The 14,185-nt window shown below is 36.5% G+C and overlaps 1 protein-coding gene and 1 long non-coding RNA gene across 2 annotated transcripts; both read right to left on the minus strand.

Moving 5' to 3' along the window:
* Nucleotides 1-1,764: 1,764 nt before the first annotated feature.
* Nucleotides 1,765-7,837, minus strand: LOC128380434 (uncharacterized). Its single transcript, XM_053340249.1, has 8 exons — nt 7,821-7,837; nt 7,517-7,731; nt 5,200-5,465; nt 4,376-4,489; nt 4,126-4,276; nt 3,240-3,314; nt 2,364-2,593; nt 1,765-1,773 (listed from the first exon to the last, which is right to left on the minus strand). Exons 1-8 carry the CDS (start codon nt 7,835-7,837, stop codon nt 1,765-1,767), a joined length of 1,077 nt encoding a protein of 358 aa, XP_053196224.1.
* Nucleotides 7,838-9,620: 1,783 nt separating this feature from the next.
* Nucleotides 9,621-11,202, minus strand: LOC128371599 (uncharacterized). Its single transcript, XR_008322814.1, has 3 exons — nt 11,133-11,202; nt 10,353-10,408; nt 9,621-9,711 (listed from the first exon to the last, which is right to left on the minus strand). It is a non-coding gene; the product is annotated as an uncharacterized LOC128371599 (long non-coding RNA).
* Between the last annotated feature and the right edge of the window lie 2,983 nt (nt 11,203-14,185).

Genomic DNA, 14,185 nt, shown 5'->3' on the forward strand with positions numbered 1-14,185 from the left:
TGTCGCTTACTATCGCTGTTTACCGAAGTTTATCCTTAACGTTTCATCTTGTATCTACAAAATATACTTAAAGATAATTTCAGTCACGAACAGTAACAGTCTTACTTAAAAGTGGACACACCTGGTTTCTTCCGGTTACTTTACACCACCGTCTGCTCTCTGCCGCCTTCCGTGGTTCTTACATCATCATTGACCATTTCCTCCTTTCTTCACATTTCTTCACTTATGCTCAGTCAGCAACTCCGACAGAGGGAACTCCGCTGTGCACAGACACGCTGGATTATTTGTGTTTTTTTCCTACCCAAACAGCTAAAATGCTTTACTATGTATGAGCATGGACTTAATATTATATGCACAAATATTCACGTGTAGCTTAAAACGGCACATTGCTATCACTGATGATAAAACAAACAAGATTTCATCATTTAATTACAAGAGTTAGGATTTAGAGTTTAGGCTTATCTGTCTTGTGTTTGATTATATTGCCAGAGGTTTGATATCTTACAAATTCAGTGCCTTGCAAAAGTATTCATACCCCTTGAACGTTTCCACATTTTGTCACATTACAACCACAAACTTAAATGTATTTTATTGGGCACGCCACACTTTTCAGATTTTTATTTGTAAAAAATCTTGAACACCACGTATCATTGTCCTTCCACTTCACAATTATGCACTACTTTGTGTTGGTCTATCACATAAAATCCCAATAAAATACATTTAAGTTTGTGGTTGTAACGTGACCAAATGTGGAAAAGTTCAAGGGGTATGAATACTTTTGCAAGGCACTGTATTTGTAAGACATCAAACCTCTGGCAATATAACAAGACAGATAAACCTAAACTCTAAATCCTAACTCTTGTAATTAAATGATGAGATCTTGTTGTTTATCTTGATGTTTTGGTTCCGAGGATGTATATTCGTCGATGAATAAAACTCTGACTGCATTCAGCTGGACAACTCTTGGTGATTTTTCTGTTTAGACCTTTTGAAACTTTAACTTTTAAAATAACAAATTAATGGACCGTTATCTTTGCAACGACAGTGTGTAAAAGGCCGTCCACACTAAGAATGATAACTATAACAATAAAGATAACGATGTGAGCGTCCACACTTATGAACTATAACGTCCTATAAATGGCTGTGTAGAGCATGCTCGCTCCAGCTGTGTCTGCAGCCAATTAAAATAGGTAGACTATTGATGACCCGTTACAGACCAGACTGACCTGACTAACAGCAGCAGATGTTGAAGCGCGATGTGCAAAAGCGCACAGATGATCAGCTATTGCGCTGTGGCAACGACACACAGTATGAGCACAGATCTGAAGAATAAAATATTCATTGACTTTGGTGTTTCTCCACTGGATGGAACAGAAGATGATGCTTTGTTTGATTCTGGGACTGACACAGAGTCTGAGGACAGTGAGCTTGGCCTTACTGTGACTTGGGCACAATGTTTGTGCACAGTGACAGCTCTGATTAATAGTTTTTTTTACTTGAGTAAACACACAGCTACACACCATATTAAATATGGAAAGGTATTGTGTTCTTTTAAAAGACCAGAACCATTAACCCGATACACTGTTTTAGGTGTGTGTTTTATTGTGTTTCTAATAAAAGTAAATTTAAAAAGTTTTGGAGTATACACTACGGAGGCCGGGAAGTGCAAAATATTACAAAAGGTTTAACACTTTAATAAAGTTTTTACATTTTGGAAAACATTTTTACATATCATATAACAAAATGACATTAGCAAAAACACTTTTACCAGTCCTGAAACAAAATTAAATTTTAGAAAACAAAAAACGAAACACTTTTACTGTTAAGTTTTCTGTTTCTTCTGCCATTTTAGGAGGGAAAAATCAACACCATCTCTTCTCTTGTTCTTTATTTGCATCTCATCATATCAGCCACAGTCTGTAACAACCCTTGTAGAAAAAGGGGAGCTCATTACAACAACAAAAAAAGGGCTCATAACATTTCATTGGCTTAAGAGACTCATGTGACCTCCACTGAACATACAACTTCAACATAAAAACACAGAATAATAATACATGAGAACACACAACCTAACATTTACAAGCAACAAATGACACAAACCTGAAAAACCCAAAAAATCAGTTGACTGACAGTACTGAAGGATACCTGAGTTTAAGATCCTTAGGTTTTTGAGTTAAGGAAATACTCTGAAAATTTAAGACCAGCTTTAAGAACAAAGCATCTGAAGATGTATCCACAAGCCACAGATTTCACCACAGTTTCCTTTTGCTTAATGGTAACTGAAGTGTTGAATAAACAAATGGATCTACTTCACAGAAGGTATCCAACAGAATTTTACAAGCCTGATCACCCTTCCCTCGCACCATGTCAATCAGCTCTCGTGCTTTGTCTGCCCTGGACAGTCCTTTGATTGAATCAATTTCCCCGCTGTTGATAACCCTGTATTGTAGAAGTGCATCCATCAGGGTTTTCAGAATAGGATCGGACACTCTCTCAATAAACTTTTTCCGAACAGACAACAGTTTTGTCTTTTCATCCCCTGGAAGACTCTTTGTAGGAGTACTTTGTAGATTCCTTGTCCTTGGGTAAGAACCTGGGGTGGTAAATGACAGAAGAGAATGAAAAAAAAAAACAGAGCTTGAGAGAGGAGTTCAAGTCTTGCCTATCAACTATGAAAACCTGGTAAATCACTGTGTGAAGTGGGCATGGATGTCATATTGTGGTCTTGAAAACTTTGAAAGATTGCTAAATGACCACAAGTCTTACAGGACAGGTTCACAGTTTTTCAAGCCTGTCTTAAAACAACAGCCAGGTACCCATATGGACATTGAAAGAGGTTTCCCTCACCATAATTATTCCTCCTGTTCATACTGACTATTAAAATATCCTCTTCAAATGTGCTTTCAAAGTAAGTGATGGGAACCAAAATCCATTTTGTGCAAAAATGCATATGCCTGAGTTACTCATATCAAGTGAATATCTGCCATATTTAAAGTCTTTTTAGCATCAAACTCCCTCTTAGTGTTTCCTTGGATAGTGTTTCCCTGTTGGAACATCAGCAAAGATGTCAAATATGCATGTAGACCTTATGTCTAATGGGAAATCTATAAACATTTAAGGGGATGAAACTAACATTCAGTGTAAATGCAGGCAAATTTTATATTTTATATTTTATTGTTTCTTTGTTTTCTTGTCAGTAGAAAAAAAAAATGTTCTTATCTGAACACAGTGTTGCTCACCTCCTATAGCTGGAGACTGCAGAAAGGCTGCGGACTGGGATGACACAGCAGATGAGCTGGTGGCTGATGATGAAACTAAACCAGAACCAGAGACAAAGGATTTAGCTTGATACGATAAACGACACACATCCAAATTAATTGTGGAGAATTAATGTGGCAGGATATTAAACACAATTTGGACTGGTGTCTCAGTGCAGTCATCCTCCACTGCAGCATATACATGAAGTTAAAGCATAAGACTGACAATTTCCTTTATTTTTGTTATTGTCAACAAATCTCATGTGCAGAGGCAAACCAACAATTAACTGATCTACTAACAAATACGGCATTTTAATTCTCCAGAGAGCAGTCCTGTGTATGGCAGACACCACTCAGCAATGTGTTATATATCACTACCTTTTGACTTTTTACTGAAGTACAATGTAGTACAAAGGAAAACTATGATATTCAGTCAATTGTGATATGTAGACTAAAAACTAGAAAAGCTGTAAAAAGAAGCACTTTTCTGCACATGCTCAGTTACGTCCACATAACTGCTCTCCAGAGACTGAAAACATGATCACTGGCATCATTGGTCCATTAATACATAACCCATTTCCAGGCACAAAAACTTACGAGCATCAATATTTACCTGTTGATGCAGGAAATGTGTTGCAAACTGACTGACACTGAGTATGCCTCTTAGCGTCTGCTTCAAGTACAGCTCTGGATTAGTAATGTGATAACTGCATTTACAGAATGACTGCTACTATATCAAGTTCATTTTAACATAGCAAAAAACATGATTTATGAATGAATGCAGACCGAACAGACGAAAGATCAGAATAAAAGCAATCCAAAGTTTTCCAATGTGTGAATGAATAATTAATAAATAATAAAACTATACCTTCTTTACCAGGTAGTTCAACATCATACTCCCAGACTTGTTTCTTCTCTTGGTCTTGGACTGTCACAGTCACGTCATCTGTGCTCGGAGTCAGTCGAATCTCAAAAGTTTTGTGGTAATTTGGTCCATACTTTAAGTTAAATCGTGCGTGCTGTAAACCAATAACAGAGTCTAATTTATGATTTATTTTTATTATTATTATTTAATGTGAATGTGTGACATGCTTTATATTTTAATAGAACGTACTCACCGGAGGCTGCACTTTATAAACCTCAGAACATAGCAGACTGTAGGTTTGGCCTTCAATGAGGTCACAGGAGGAAGGGACATCAATGTACTCAACATTTTCTTGTTGTTCCTTCACCTTCATTAGAACATTTTCATTAGACAGTGACTTTGGTACAACAAGACAAAACAACCCCAAGACATAAAACTCTTTTGTTTCCCATAGTTGAATTATGGAGATGTAAAGGTGAATTACAAAAAGAGTAAAAAACAAAAGTGTGATAACTTGTATAAGCAGTGTATATACAAACAGGTGACAGTTAAAGGAGAAAAAAAGAATTACAGTACATACTATGACATACAGTCACCGACCACTTCATTAGCTACACCTGTGCAATCTAATTCAATCCAATACAACAGCTCTTCAATAAATTCAACTGTTTTCAAATTTATACATTTTCAGTTTTTGGTGATAATTCTACTTTATGTTTATTATTGAGGTCATACTACTGTATAAGGGTAGACTGAGCAACATTTCTCTGTCATGGTGGCAGAAATTTGCTGTTGTACAAGTTAAATAAAGTGAAGATTGAGTTTGCAGCATTAGACCATGTGAGTGATAAGAGAAATCTCAGAAAAACAACTTAAAATCTGAAGTTTTACAGTAAAATTCTGTCTCAAAGTGCATCTGAAGAGAACAATTCTTACAAGAGCATAACAAACTTTGATAAGTACAGAGAGGAGTAAAGTGTATCGTTGACTGATAATTACATTTAGTTTGCTAATTATGGAAGATGTGACTTTAAAATGATTATGAACTGATGGTAAGTTATTAGAAAGAGCTTTTACCTCCTGCACTGGCACGTTTTCTGCCAGTAGAAACACGTTGAGTTTTGGACGTTGCCCCTTGTACGTTGGTCGGTAAAACATCAGAACTTGACCACATATTGGTTTTGGATCTGGGCTGAAAAACCTTTTGATATCCCATACCAAACCCCAGGCTGAGAGGTGAGATACATCCACAACCACATGAGTGTCTGTAATCTCCAGAGGCTCAAGGAAGCTCATTCCATTATCAGTGATGTGAACAACAGACAGGACGTCAGAGAGCAATGCTGTAAACACAGAACCATCAGCCATTAATTTAATCTCACTGAACCTCTAAATTTAAGATTACAGAACCAAAAAGACAAACAGACAAAGACACACTTTACATATCCTGTTTCCTGTCCTTCCAAGGCAATGTCTATTTCTGATCATCCATTTTTATATTTGTTCAGTAATTTGAATATGTTTTACTCACTTGCTTTTTATTGTGTTTTAAAAAAATTAAACTTACATGTTCTATGTGTTTTCAGTTGTTCACTAAATCTGTTCCATAAATTCACACATTTGACTGCAATACAATGTGTCCTAATTTTTTTGAACATGCAACCTGACTTTCAACTTTTTTAACAGTTTCAGGTAATAACTTCTCTATTGTATCGAGATGGATTTTGTATAGAGCCAAAAATCATTTGGTTACATTGTGACTTTGGTCCTCTGAGTGAAGTGACTATCTCTCCACCTAAACATATTCCATATGTATGGGGAACTGTCCCCTTTGGGACAATTTACATGGATATTGCTTTAAGAATTTTCATGGGAGCATAGCATTATACAGTTGTGATATTGCGTCCAAACCAACCATTCCTGCCGAAGGCAGTCTTGGGTTTTCACCTGAATCAGTCGATGATACACTCCATGCATGGTGTAACAACCTTTTTGGCCTCTTGGAGGTCTGTGTGGCTGCTACATGGTTGCATCTGTCTTTTGCCAGATTTTATTGATTGGATGTGGCTGTTCACTGCTCCTTTGGGAAACAGTCTATCCTTTCACACCCAGCCTTTGCATCTTGTGGTTTATTACAGAGGGTGATAATCAATTAATGAACACATAAAAACCTCCACATGGGTATCAAAACCAAACAGCACTGGATGATACAATACGTCCAAACAGTGATGTAGTTTATCAGCACAAATAAGAGGGAGAGGTTGAGCTGTTGCGCTGTTAAACCCATCTCCAGCTTCTTCAGTCAGCTTGTCCTGGGTTGTCAGCCTGGGTGTTAGTGAGTCCCAGCAGTAGGTGTAACATCAGTGTTGGTTGTCATTAACATTTGTGGTAGAAGATGCCACTGTCACACATTACTTTAGTATTAAAGTAGTAAGCTGAAACTGTGATATAATGCAACCTTACAATATTGAAATATTGGTGATTGAGGTTATGGTTTGGCTGCCTGGCTGATGACTCCCCTAACGAGAAGTTTTTTTGGCATCTAAGTCATGTCAAATCATTTTATTATTAATAGATTACCATAATTATTTTATTTCTGCGATGGTGCACGCAACAGCTGAGATGGCATTCACAAAACAGGTTGTTTTTTCTCTTTTTCCACTACTAAATAATATGTGTTTCTGTTGATCTATTTCTGAGAGCAGGACCTCAGTTTAAGAACTAACCCCTAACCCTAACCCTGCGCATTCATTTAGAACAGATGGGATTCATCATGTTTACGCAGCTCATCTATGACTGTTTCCTGGTGATACGACAGTTTGGTCAATCTGATGTGGCACACTCATACAGCTTCAACTCACGAAAAAGATAAACAAACAAAAATGTTCTTCCATCTGGCCCAATGTCTCAAAATTATAGAGAATGTTCAGTTACATTAAACTTTAATATCCTAGTGGGGCCAGTTCTCTGTACATATGGAATATGTTTAGTTGGAGAGATAATCAGTTCATTTAGTAACAATTTTACATTTCAACATTTTAGAGTCTTTAATTCAATTAACAGTGAGTTTGTTAGTTCTCTGTAATAATATGGTAGTTGTGTTTAGAATTATTATGGTTCTCTTTTGAAGTATGAAAATTAGATCAGTTTTATATGAACTTTCCTATACTTACACTAAGTGAGTTATGGGACTATGAGGAAAATCAAGTTTCATTATACACCTTATACTGTATTAGGTGTATAATGTATTATGACTGACTGACATTTAAGCTTTGATATAGTTTATATGGCTTCCAGCAACATTTATTTATTATCACTCCAAGAAATGTAATTTCAGACACATCCTACACTTTGTAAGTTTAAACAAAATGCAAGAAAGGACATGATTGCTTACCAGGATTTTTTTCACAGTGTTGGAGGTGCAGCTTAGAGACAGCTTCCTCTGAACACTTGATGTCAAACAGCGGACCTGCAGGTCTCTTTCCAGCTGACTGAATAAGGCTGTAATCCCATTGGACAGTCTTGTATAACAACTCCCCCTCCCGATCCATAGTAAATATCAGCTTTGTCAACATACACTGAAACACACCTGGACCAGGACACAAGAACCTGAAGGACACAGAATGACAGTGGTGAAAGAAGTATGGGTTATAAGAACAAGTCTAAATTTAGCAGACGACACAGCCTCATTCAAACACCTCTTCTCATAATGCATATCTGACATTGAAGCTAAGTGGATAACTGTCCACAGCAGGATTTAGCTTCTATCACTGGCTGCCAGCTAACTTTAGATTTTGCTTCTTTCTCCTGTCACACTGGACCAGATTCAGTGTTTTCCTCAGCCTCTTTCTCTGCTTCCAAATGCTGTGGGCGTGGCCTCCAAGTTCGCTGAAACCCCGCCCCCTACCAAGTGTCACCTGTCAATCAAAGTCACCACCTCTACCAGAAACATGGACGCTACATCTGAGAGCTTTCTGCTGCTAGCTCAGCTGCTAGCTCGGTGGCTAACTAGGCTGCTAGCTTGACGGCTAGCTCGGCGGCTAACTGGCTACTTGTACACTGTAGTAGTAGTATTAGTGTGAATATATTTATACCTCTACAGCAGCAGGGGCGGGTTTATGCTAATCACTAAATCCTGAACACAGAAATCTTGAAACACAGTTTGTGAAGCCTAGCTCCACAATTCAAATCTAAATGGTTGAAATGCTTTTTACACCTTTTTTTAAGAAATACATTTATGACCTATTTAATGTGTTCAGAAGAAAATGTCTGAATTTACTTTACACGGTCTTTAAGCCTATTCATTATAATGTTGATGGACATAAATTGTGATCTTTTGCCTTAAAAATAGTACACAAAAAAGGTCAGAGCTGCACAATAAATGCATAATGTCTCCTTGTTGCATTTATTAGTGTTGATGACCAGGGCTAGCTAAAGTTGCCTTTTAAAAAAATGTTTATTTCTGGGAAAATTGGCTTTTTTCCGTTTGATTTAAAATGTCTTATTTTCAGAGAAAAATATGAATCCCTAGTATACAGCTCCTATCCATATTTTTGTGATAAACATGGAAAAGAGTATGATATGATGATGGTGATCAGTGCCTCATCACATGATCTGTCTGTCAATAAAAATAAATCCTTACTGTTTTTACAATGATAACCAATAAAGCAGAGGAAAGCATATTTTACTGTTTTATGGTCTGATTACCTGTATGAAATGTGTCCAGGTTCATGAAGCAGTTCAGGTGTAAAGCAGGATGGGCCCTGGATGTTTAGAAAGGCACAAAATTAGTTTTCAAACTGTAACAACTTGTAGTTTTTAAGTGATTGAAAATATCATACACATTTAATTACGTACATTCAGGGTAAACATTGGAATGTATTAATGATAGCAGAGCTGCAACTAACAATAGCTTTTATTGATTTTCTTGATTATTGGATTTGTTGCTTGGTCCAAAAATGGTGAAACATTGAGATTAATCTTTCCTGGAGCCCAAGATGACAACAAAAAACAGGCTTCCTGTTTCATTAAAATGACACCACTGTGTTTTGGTTATTCTTTTGTCAGAGCAGCAACAAAAATACTACTACTATTATAGCAGGCAGCGATCCTACCCAGCAACACTGACTCATGCTAGGGGTTTTCAAAGTGTGGGAAGGTGAGCCTGCTTCTCCAGAACACTGTAACAACACAGCATTTTTTATTTGGTTCTTTCAACATAAACATATTTCTAGCTTCCATTTAATTTTATTTAATATGTTTTAAACCCTGATTATATTTGCCTTATATTGCCTGGTGTTCCATTTAACTGTGATCTTAATGATTTTTCATGTATTATCTAAAGCACTTTGAATTTAGCTTTCTGGAGCAAAATGATTTCCCTCCTCAACATCTGCTTTCTTTCTCAAGGCTAACAACTGATCCACCAGCTTTAATAAGACGTTTAATCTGCTTTGAAGCTGCGTCCATCATCCATAGTGTGTCTCACCAGTGAGAGGGCCGAGGTGCAATGCTCAGACATCATCATAAGATTTTTGTCTGCAGACAGATCAGGCTCTGTGTTGGAAATAAATGTGAGATGAGAGTGATCTGGTGGGTAGAAGACATGAAAAAGTTATTTCAAATCAATATGGTATCAATGGTATCAATACCACAACAAAAGAATACTACATCACAAGTAAAAAGCATTAATTTAACATCCCTCTTAAAGTACTAAAGTAAAATTCATTTTGCAGAAATCAGTCTGTGACTGAAATATTAAATACATTTAACAGTCAGTGAATCAGCAGCATTTTACTGTTGTAGCTGTTTGAGGTGGAGCTGCTTTGAACTTTAAAAGGGTCACAAAATAAATCTGAGATAATAGATTGGGTAAAAAAGAAGAAGAAATAAAGTTATTTTATAAGCCAAAAACATTTTTGTAATCACTTTAATATTTAACAGTGCAATATAATTTATAAGCTCATCATTATTTTATTGTATGTAAAAATTTAACCTGAAAAGTAACTACAGCTGTAAAAACTAATGTAGTGGAGTAGAAAGTTCCCTCTGAAATGTAACAGAGTGGAATTATAAAGTTTCATAAAATGACAACAGAGATCAATGATAGTGGAGTAAATGTAAAGAGTGAAATAAAACTGAAATGTGACTCAGATTTGAAATTAAGTACTTAAGTAAATGTACTTTGTTACTTTCTCTCAAGTAGCTATCAGCCCATTTACTTTACTTACCAGATGCAGATTGCAGTTGCATTATTGGTTGAGCCAAAGGCGGTGAAATGCTATAACTGAAAAATAAAAGATGTTTAATAGAAGAAGTTTTGCTCAATCAAGACTGCTACATTTAATAGTCTTTATACTGATCTATGCTACTAAAGTAAAATGAAATTAACATCAAATGAAAATACTCAAGGAAAGTACAAGTACTTCAAATCTGAACTTAAGTGCAGTACTTCAGTAAATTCAATAAACCACCAAAGCATGCTACACAATTTATCATTTAATTCAAGTATTACAAATAAATTGGTATTTATACTGAGAGCTCATTCACAATTAAAGAAGGAAAGATTATTGTAGCTGATAGTTATAATGTATCACTGTTTATACTATTATTGTCATTTTGTACATGTTTCAGGTGTCTTTGTGTGTCTGTGTTGCTTAAGAGGGCTGTCAACTTTTATTTTGAAAATACCGCTTTTATTTTGACATTCTGTGTTTAAGTGTTCAAGAATCATCTGAAGACCAGAGATAATTCCTCCTTTACATGGCACGCAGCCAACAAGCTCATTCACGTGTTTTTCTGTATTTACTATGCAGATTATTTTCATGTTTATGTTTACTTTTCTGATGTAATCGTTAATATTGTGTGTGTATATGTGTATGTTATAGTTTTCACGGTGGATTTGGAGGGAGCTTCAAATAGACTAGAACCAAGAAAGCCACTTGTGTTATTCGTGCCTTGAGGGAGTTATAATTATATTTTGTCATTTCATGGTATAATTGTATAATTACCTGACTGAAGCTCCTGCAGCTGATGGTGTCGCCTTGCTTCCTTTTCTCTTTGGAACATCAGGGTTGACCTGAATATTAGAAAAGTAAAAAAATAACATGTAAATGTGTGCTATGAAGTGATCAAACACTCAAAGTCTATACAGTATTTAACTCCTGAACATAACAGATGGAAGTGTAATGATGGTGTGAGAGAAATATAATGTGTGTCAGGCTGCATTCAGACCAACAACAGCACTGCAGCATCAAGCACAGGCTCAGCTGTTCATTACTATGACAACAATGTGTTTGTGTGTTTTCTAGAGAACAGGAAAAGAAAAGAAAGATGGCAAAAAGTTTCTGACACTCATAACTGTCTCTAAAATGTTGATCATAAAGCTGCAGTTTAGAAACGCTGCTGCTAGAGTCCTCACTGAGACCAGCAGACTGACTCACATCAGTCCAGTTCTCAGATCTTTGCTCTGACTTCCTGTATGTCAAACATGTTCAACCTGCATTAAAGCTGTGTCCATCACTTCAAATGTGTCTCACTCATAAATGTATCAGGGTGAACTGTTCTGCACTCACCTCTGTTTGGTCCACAGACTGATTGAACTTTGTGTTTGGATCCAGTGACAGACGAGATTTACCTGATGGAGAGAAGAAGACACAAAATGGATCTCCAGAATAGAAAATATCAAATAAATTGATGAGATATAATGAAATAAATCATATGACAGAGTAAAATATATAAATGAACATCAATAATGTGAAACAAAGTATTAAATTATTAAAACCTCAACAGCATCAATTCCATTCTTCATTTCTTTTTTCATTGTAACTGTTTTATAAGTTCAGTTTTATTACATTTATAACAAATAACACAGCAGAGACAAATCTACAATCACACACCATGTTGTCATTAAATGAAGTTTAGTGAAATTTCAGACAGGAAGACCATCTTTTGATCTTTTGTATGCTCACGTCATAGTTTTATTTCTCATTCTTTAGTCATTCTGATCCTTCTCACAGCTCATACTGATCTCTGTCAAAGCTCATCATTTCCTTTCTGTTGTTTCTGGAGCATCAGTTGACGTCAGCTGTTCACATCTAACCTGTAGCACGGTGACACACCTTCTTTGTCAGCCTATCATATTGCAGCTGTCTATTTAAGCTGTCTCTGCTCAGGTGCTTTCTCTCTTTCTTTCTTTCTTTCTTTCTTTCTCCCTCCCCTCAACCCCAACCAGTCAAGGCAGATGGCCGCCCACCTAGAGCCTGTTTCTGCCTGAGTTTTCTTCCCATAAAGGGGAGTTTTCCTTGTCACTGTCTCCAAGTGCTTGCTCAGGGGGAATGTTGGGTCTTTTTCTAAATTAACGAAAACAGTCTAGTTCTGCTCCATGCCAAAGGTGCCTCAATGATGACTTTTGCTGTAATTTGGCCCGAGATTGATTGATGAAAGTCATCAGCACCCACCACCAGTGTTTGGATCCCAATGGGGGGGGGGGGGGGGGCTGCTCAGGACTGACTTCCTTCGATTAAAATTCTCCCTGCAGACTTTTGACAATACCTAATCATTAATATCATCTGTATAATAAACATTCTTTAACATCATTCTCTGGTCTCTCCTGATTGAAATCTTAAAGCATGAGGTCAGAGATACTAAACTATAATAAAATGTCACAATGTCACATTCAGTCACATTAAATGATCATTCATATTAATGTGCAGCTCAGTGCAACATTATCTCAAGTCTACATGTGCTGCATGTCTACTCACTGGGAGGCAGTTCAGAGGGAGACTGATCTATTCTGGTTTGTCTGAGCCTCTGGACCAGGGTCGAACGTATCTCCTCCAGCTCCTTGTAGATCTCACTGAGTCTTTCTGTTAGCAGGTGATAGTTCTCATCCTGCCAAAAGAAGAGTAAAGATATGAGAGGAAACGGTAAGAGGAGCAGTAGGACAAATAGTAAACAATAAATATTTGCTGCTATAAAACTACAAAAAGCTTCATGTAGAACTCAACAGGTCCTGTGTGTTATCATGTTGTTTTTTTATTTTTTGTTAAACTGATTCAGGACCTTCAGTGTGATGAACTTCAAGTTATTAAACAGTCAAGATCATGTGATCTAGGTTTCAATCCACATCCCGTAATAACATATAAACTATACAATTTAATATCACATCAGTCCAGTTCTCAGATCTTTGCTCTGACTTCCTGTATGTCAAACATGTTCAACCTGCATTAAAGCTGTGTCCATCACTTCAAATGTGTCTCACTCATAAACGTATCAGGGTGAACTGTTCTGCACTCACCTCTGTTTGGTCCACAGACTGATTGAACTTTGTGTTTGGATCCAGTGACGGACGAGATTTACCTGATGGAGAGAAGAAGACACAAAATGGATCTCCAGAATATAAAATATCAATAAGTTTATGAGATATAATGAAATGAATCGTATGACTAACAGAGTAAAATATGTAAATTAACCTTTAAATGTGAAACAATATTATAATTCATTAAAACCTGATCATCACTACTAATATTATTTCTTCATTTCTTTTTTCATTGTAACTATTTCTAAGTTCAGTTTTATTACATTTATTACAAATAACACAGCAGGGACAAATGTACAATCACACACCATGTTGTCATTAAATCTTAAAGCATGAGGTCAGAGATACTAAACTATAATAAAATGTCACAATGTCACATTCAGTCACATTAAATGATCATTCATATTAATGTGCAGCTCAGTGCATCATTATCTCAAGTCTACATGTGCTGCATGTCTACTCACTGGGAGACCGTTCAGAGGGAGACTGATATGTGCTGGTTAGTCTGAGCCTCTGGAGCTGGATCCTCTTAATCTCTTCCAGCTCATTGAGGATCTTACTGAGTCTTTCTGTTAGCAGGTGATAGTTCTCATCCTGCCAAGGGTCAAGAAATAAGAGAAAATGTAAGAGGAGCAGTAGGACCAATAGTACACAATAAATATTTGCTGCTATAAAACTACAAAAAGCTTCATGTAGAACTCAACAGGTCCTGTGTGTTATCATGTTGTTGTTCTTTAATTGTTG

Source organism: Scomber japonicus, chromosome 2 (genome assembly GCF_027409825.1).
Source record: "Scomber japonicus isolate fScoJap1 chromosome 2, fScoJap1.pri, whole genome shotgun sequence".
NCBI lineage: Eukaryota > Metazoa > Chordata > Actinopteri > Scombriformes > Scombridae > Scomber > Scomber japonicus.

Bases quoted from the DNA above. Each gene is read 5' to 3' on its own strand.
- LOC128380434 (XM_053340249.1), bottom strand. The intron at 4,277-4,375 runs GTGAGTACGTTC...ATTGGTTTACAG, and splicing joins TTTATAAAGTGCAGCCTCCG to CACGCACGATTTAACTTAAA. The intron at 2,594-3,239 runs GTGAGCAACACT...TTACCACCCCAG, and splicing joins GCAGTCTCCAGCTATAGGAG to GTTCTTACCCAAGGACAAGG.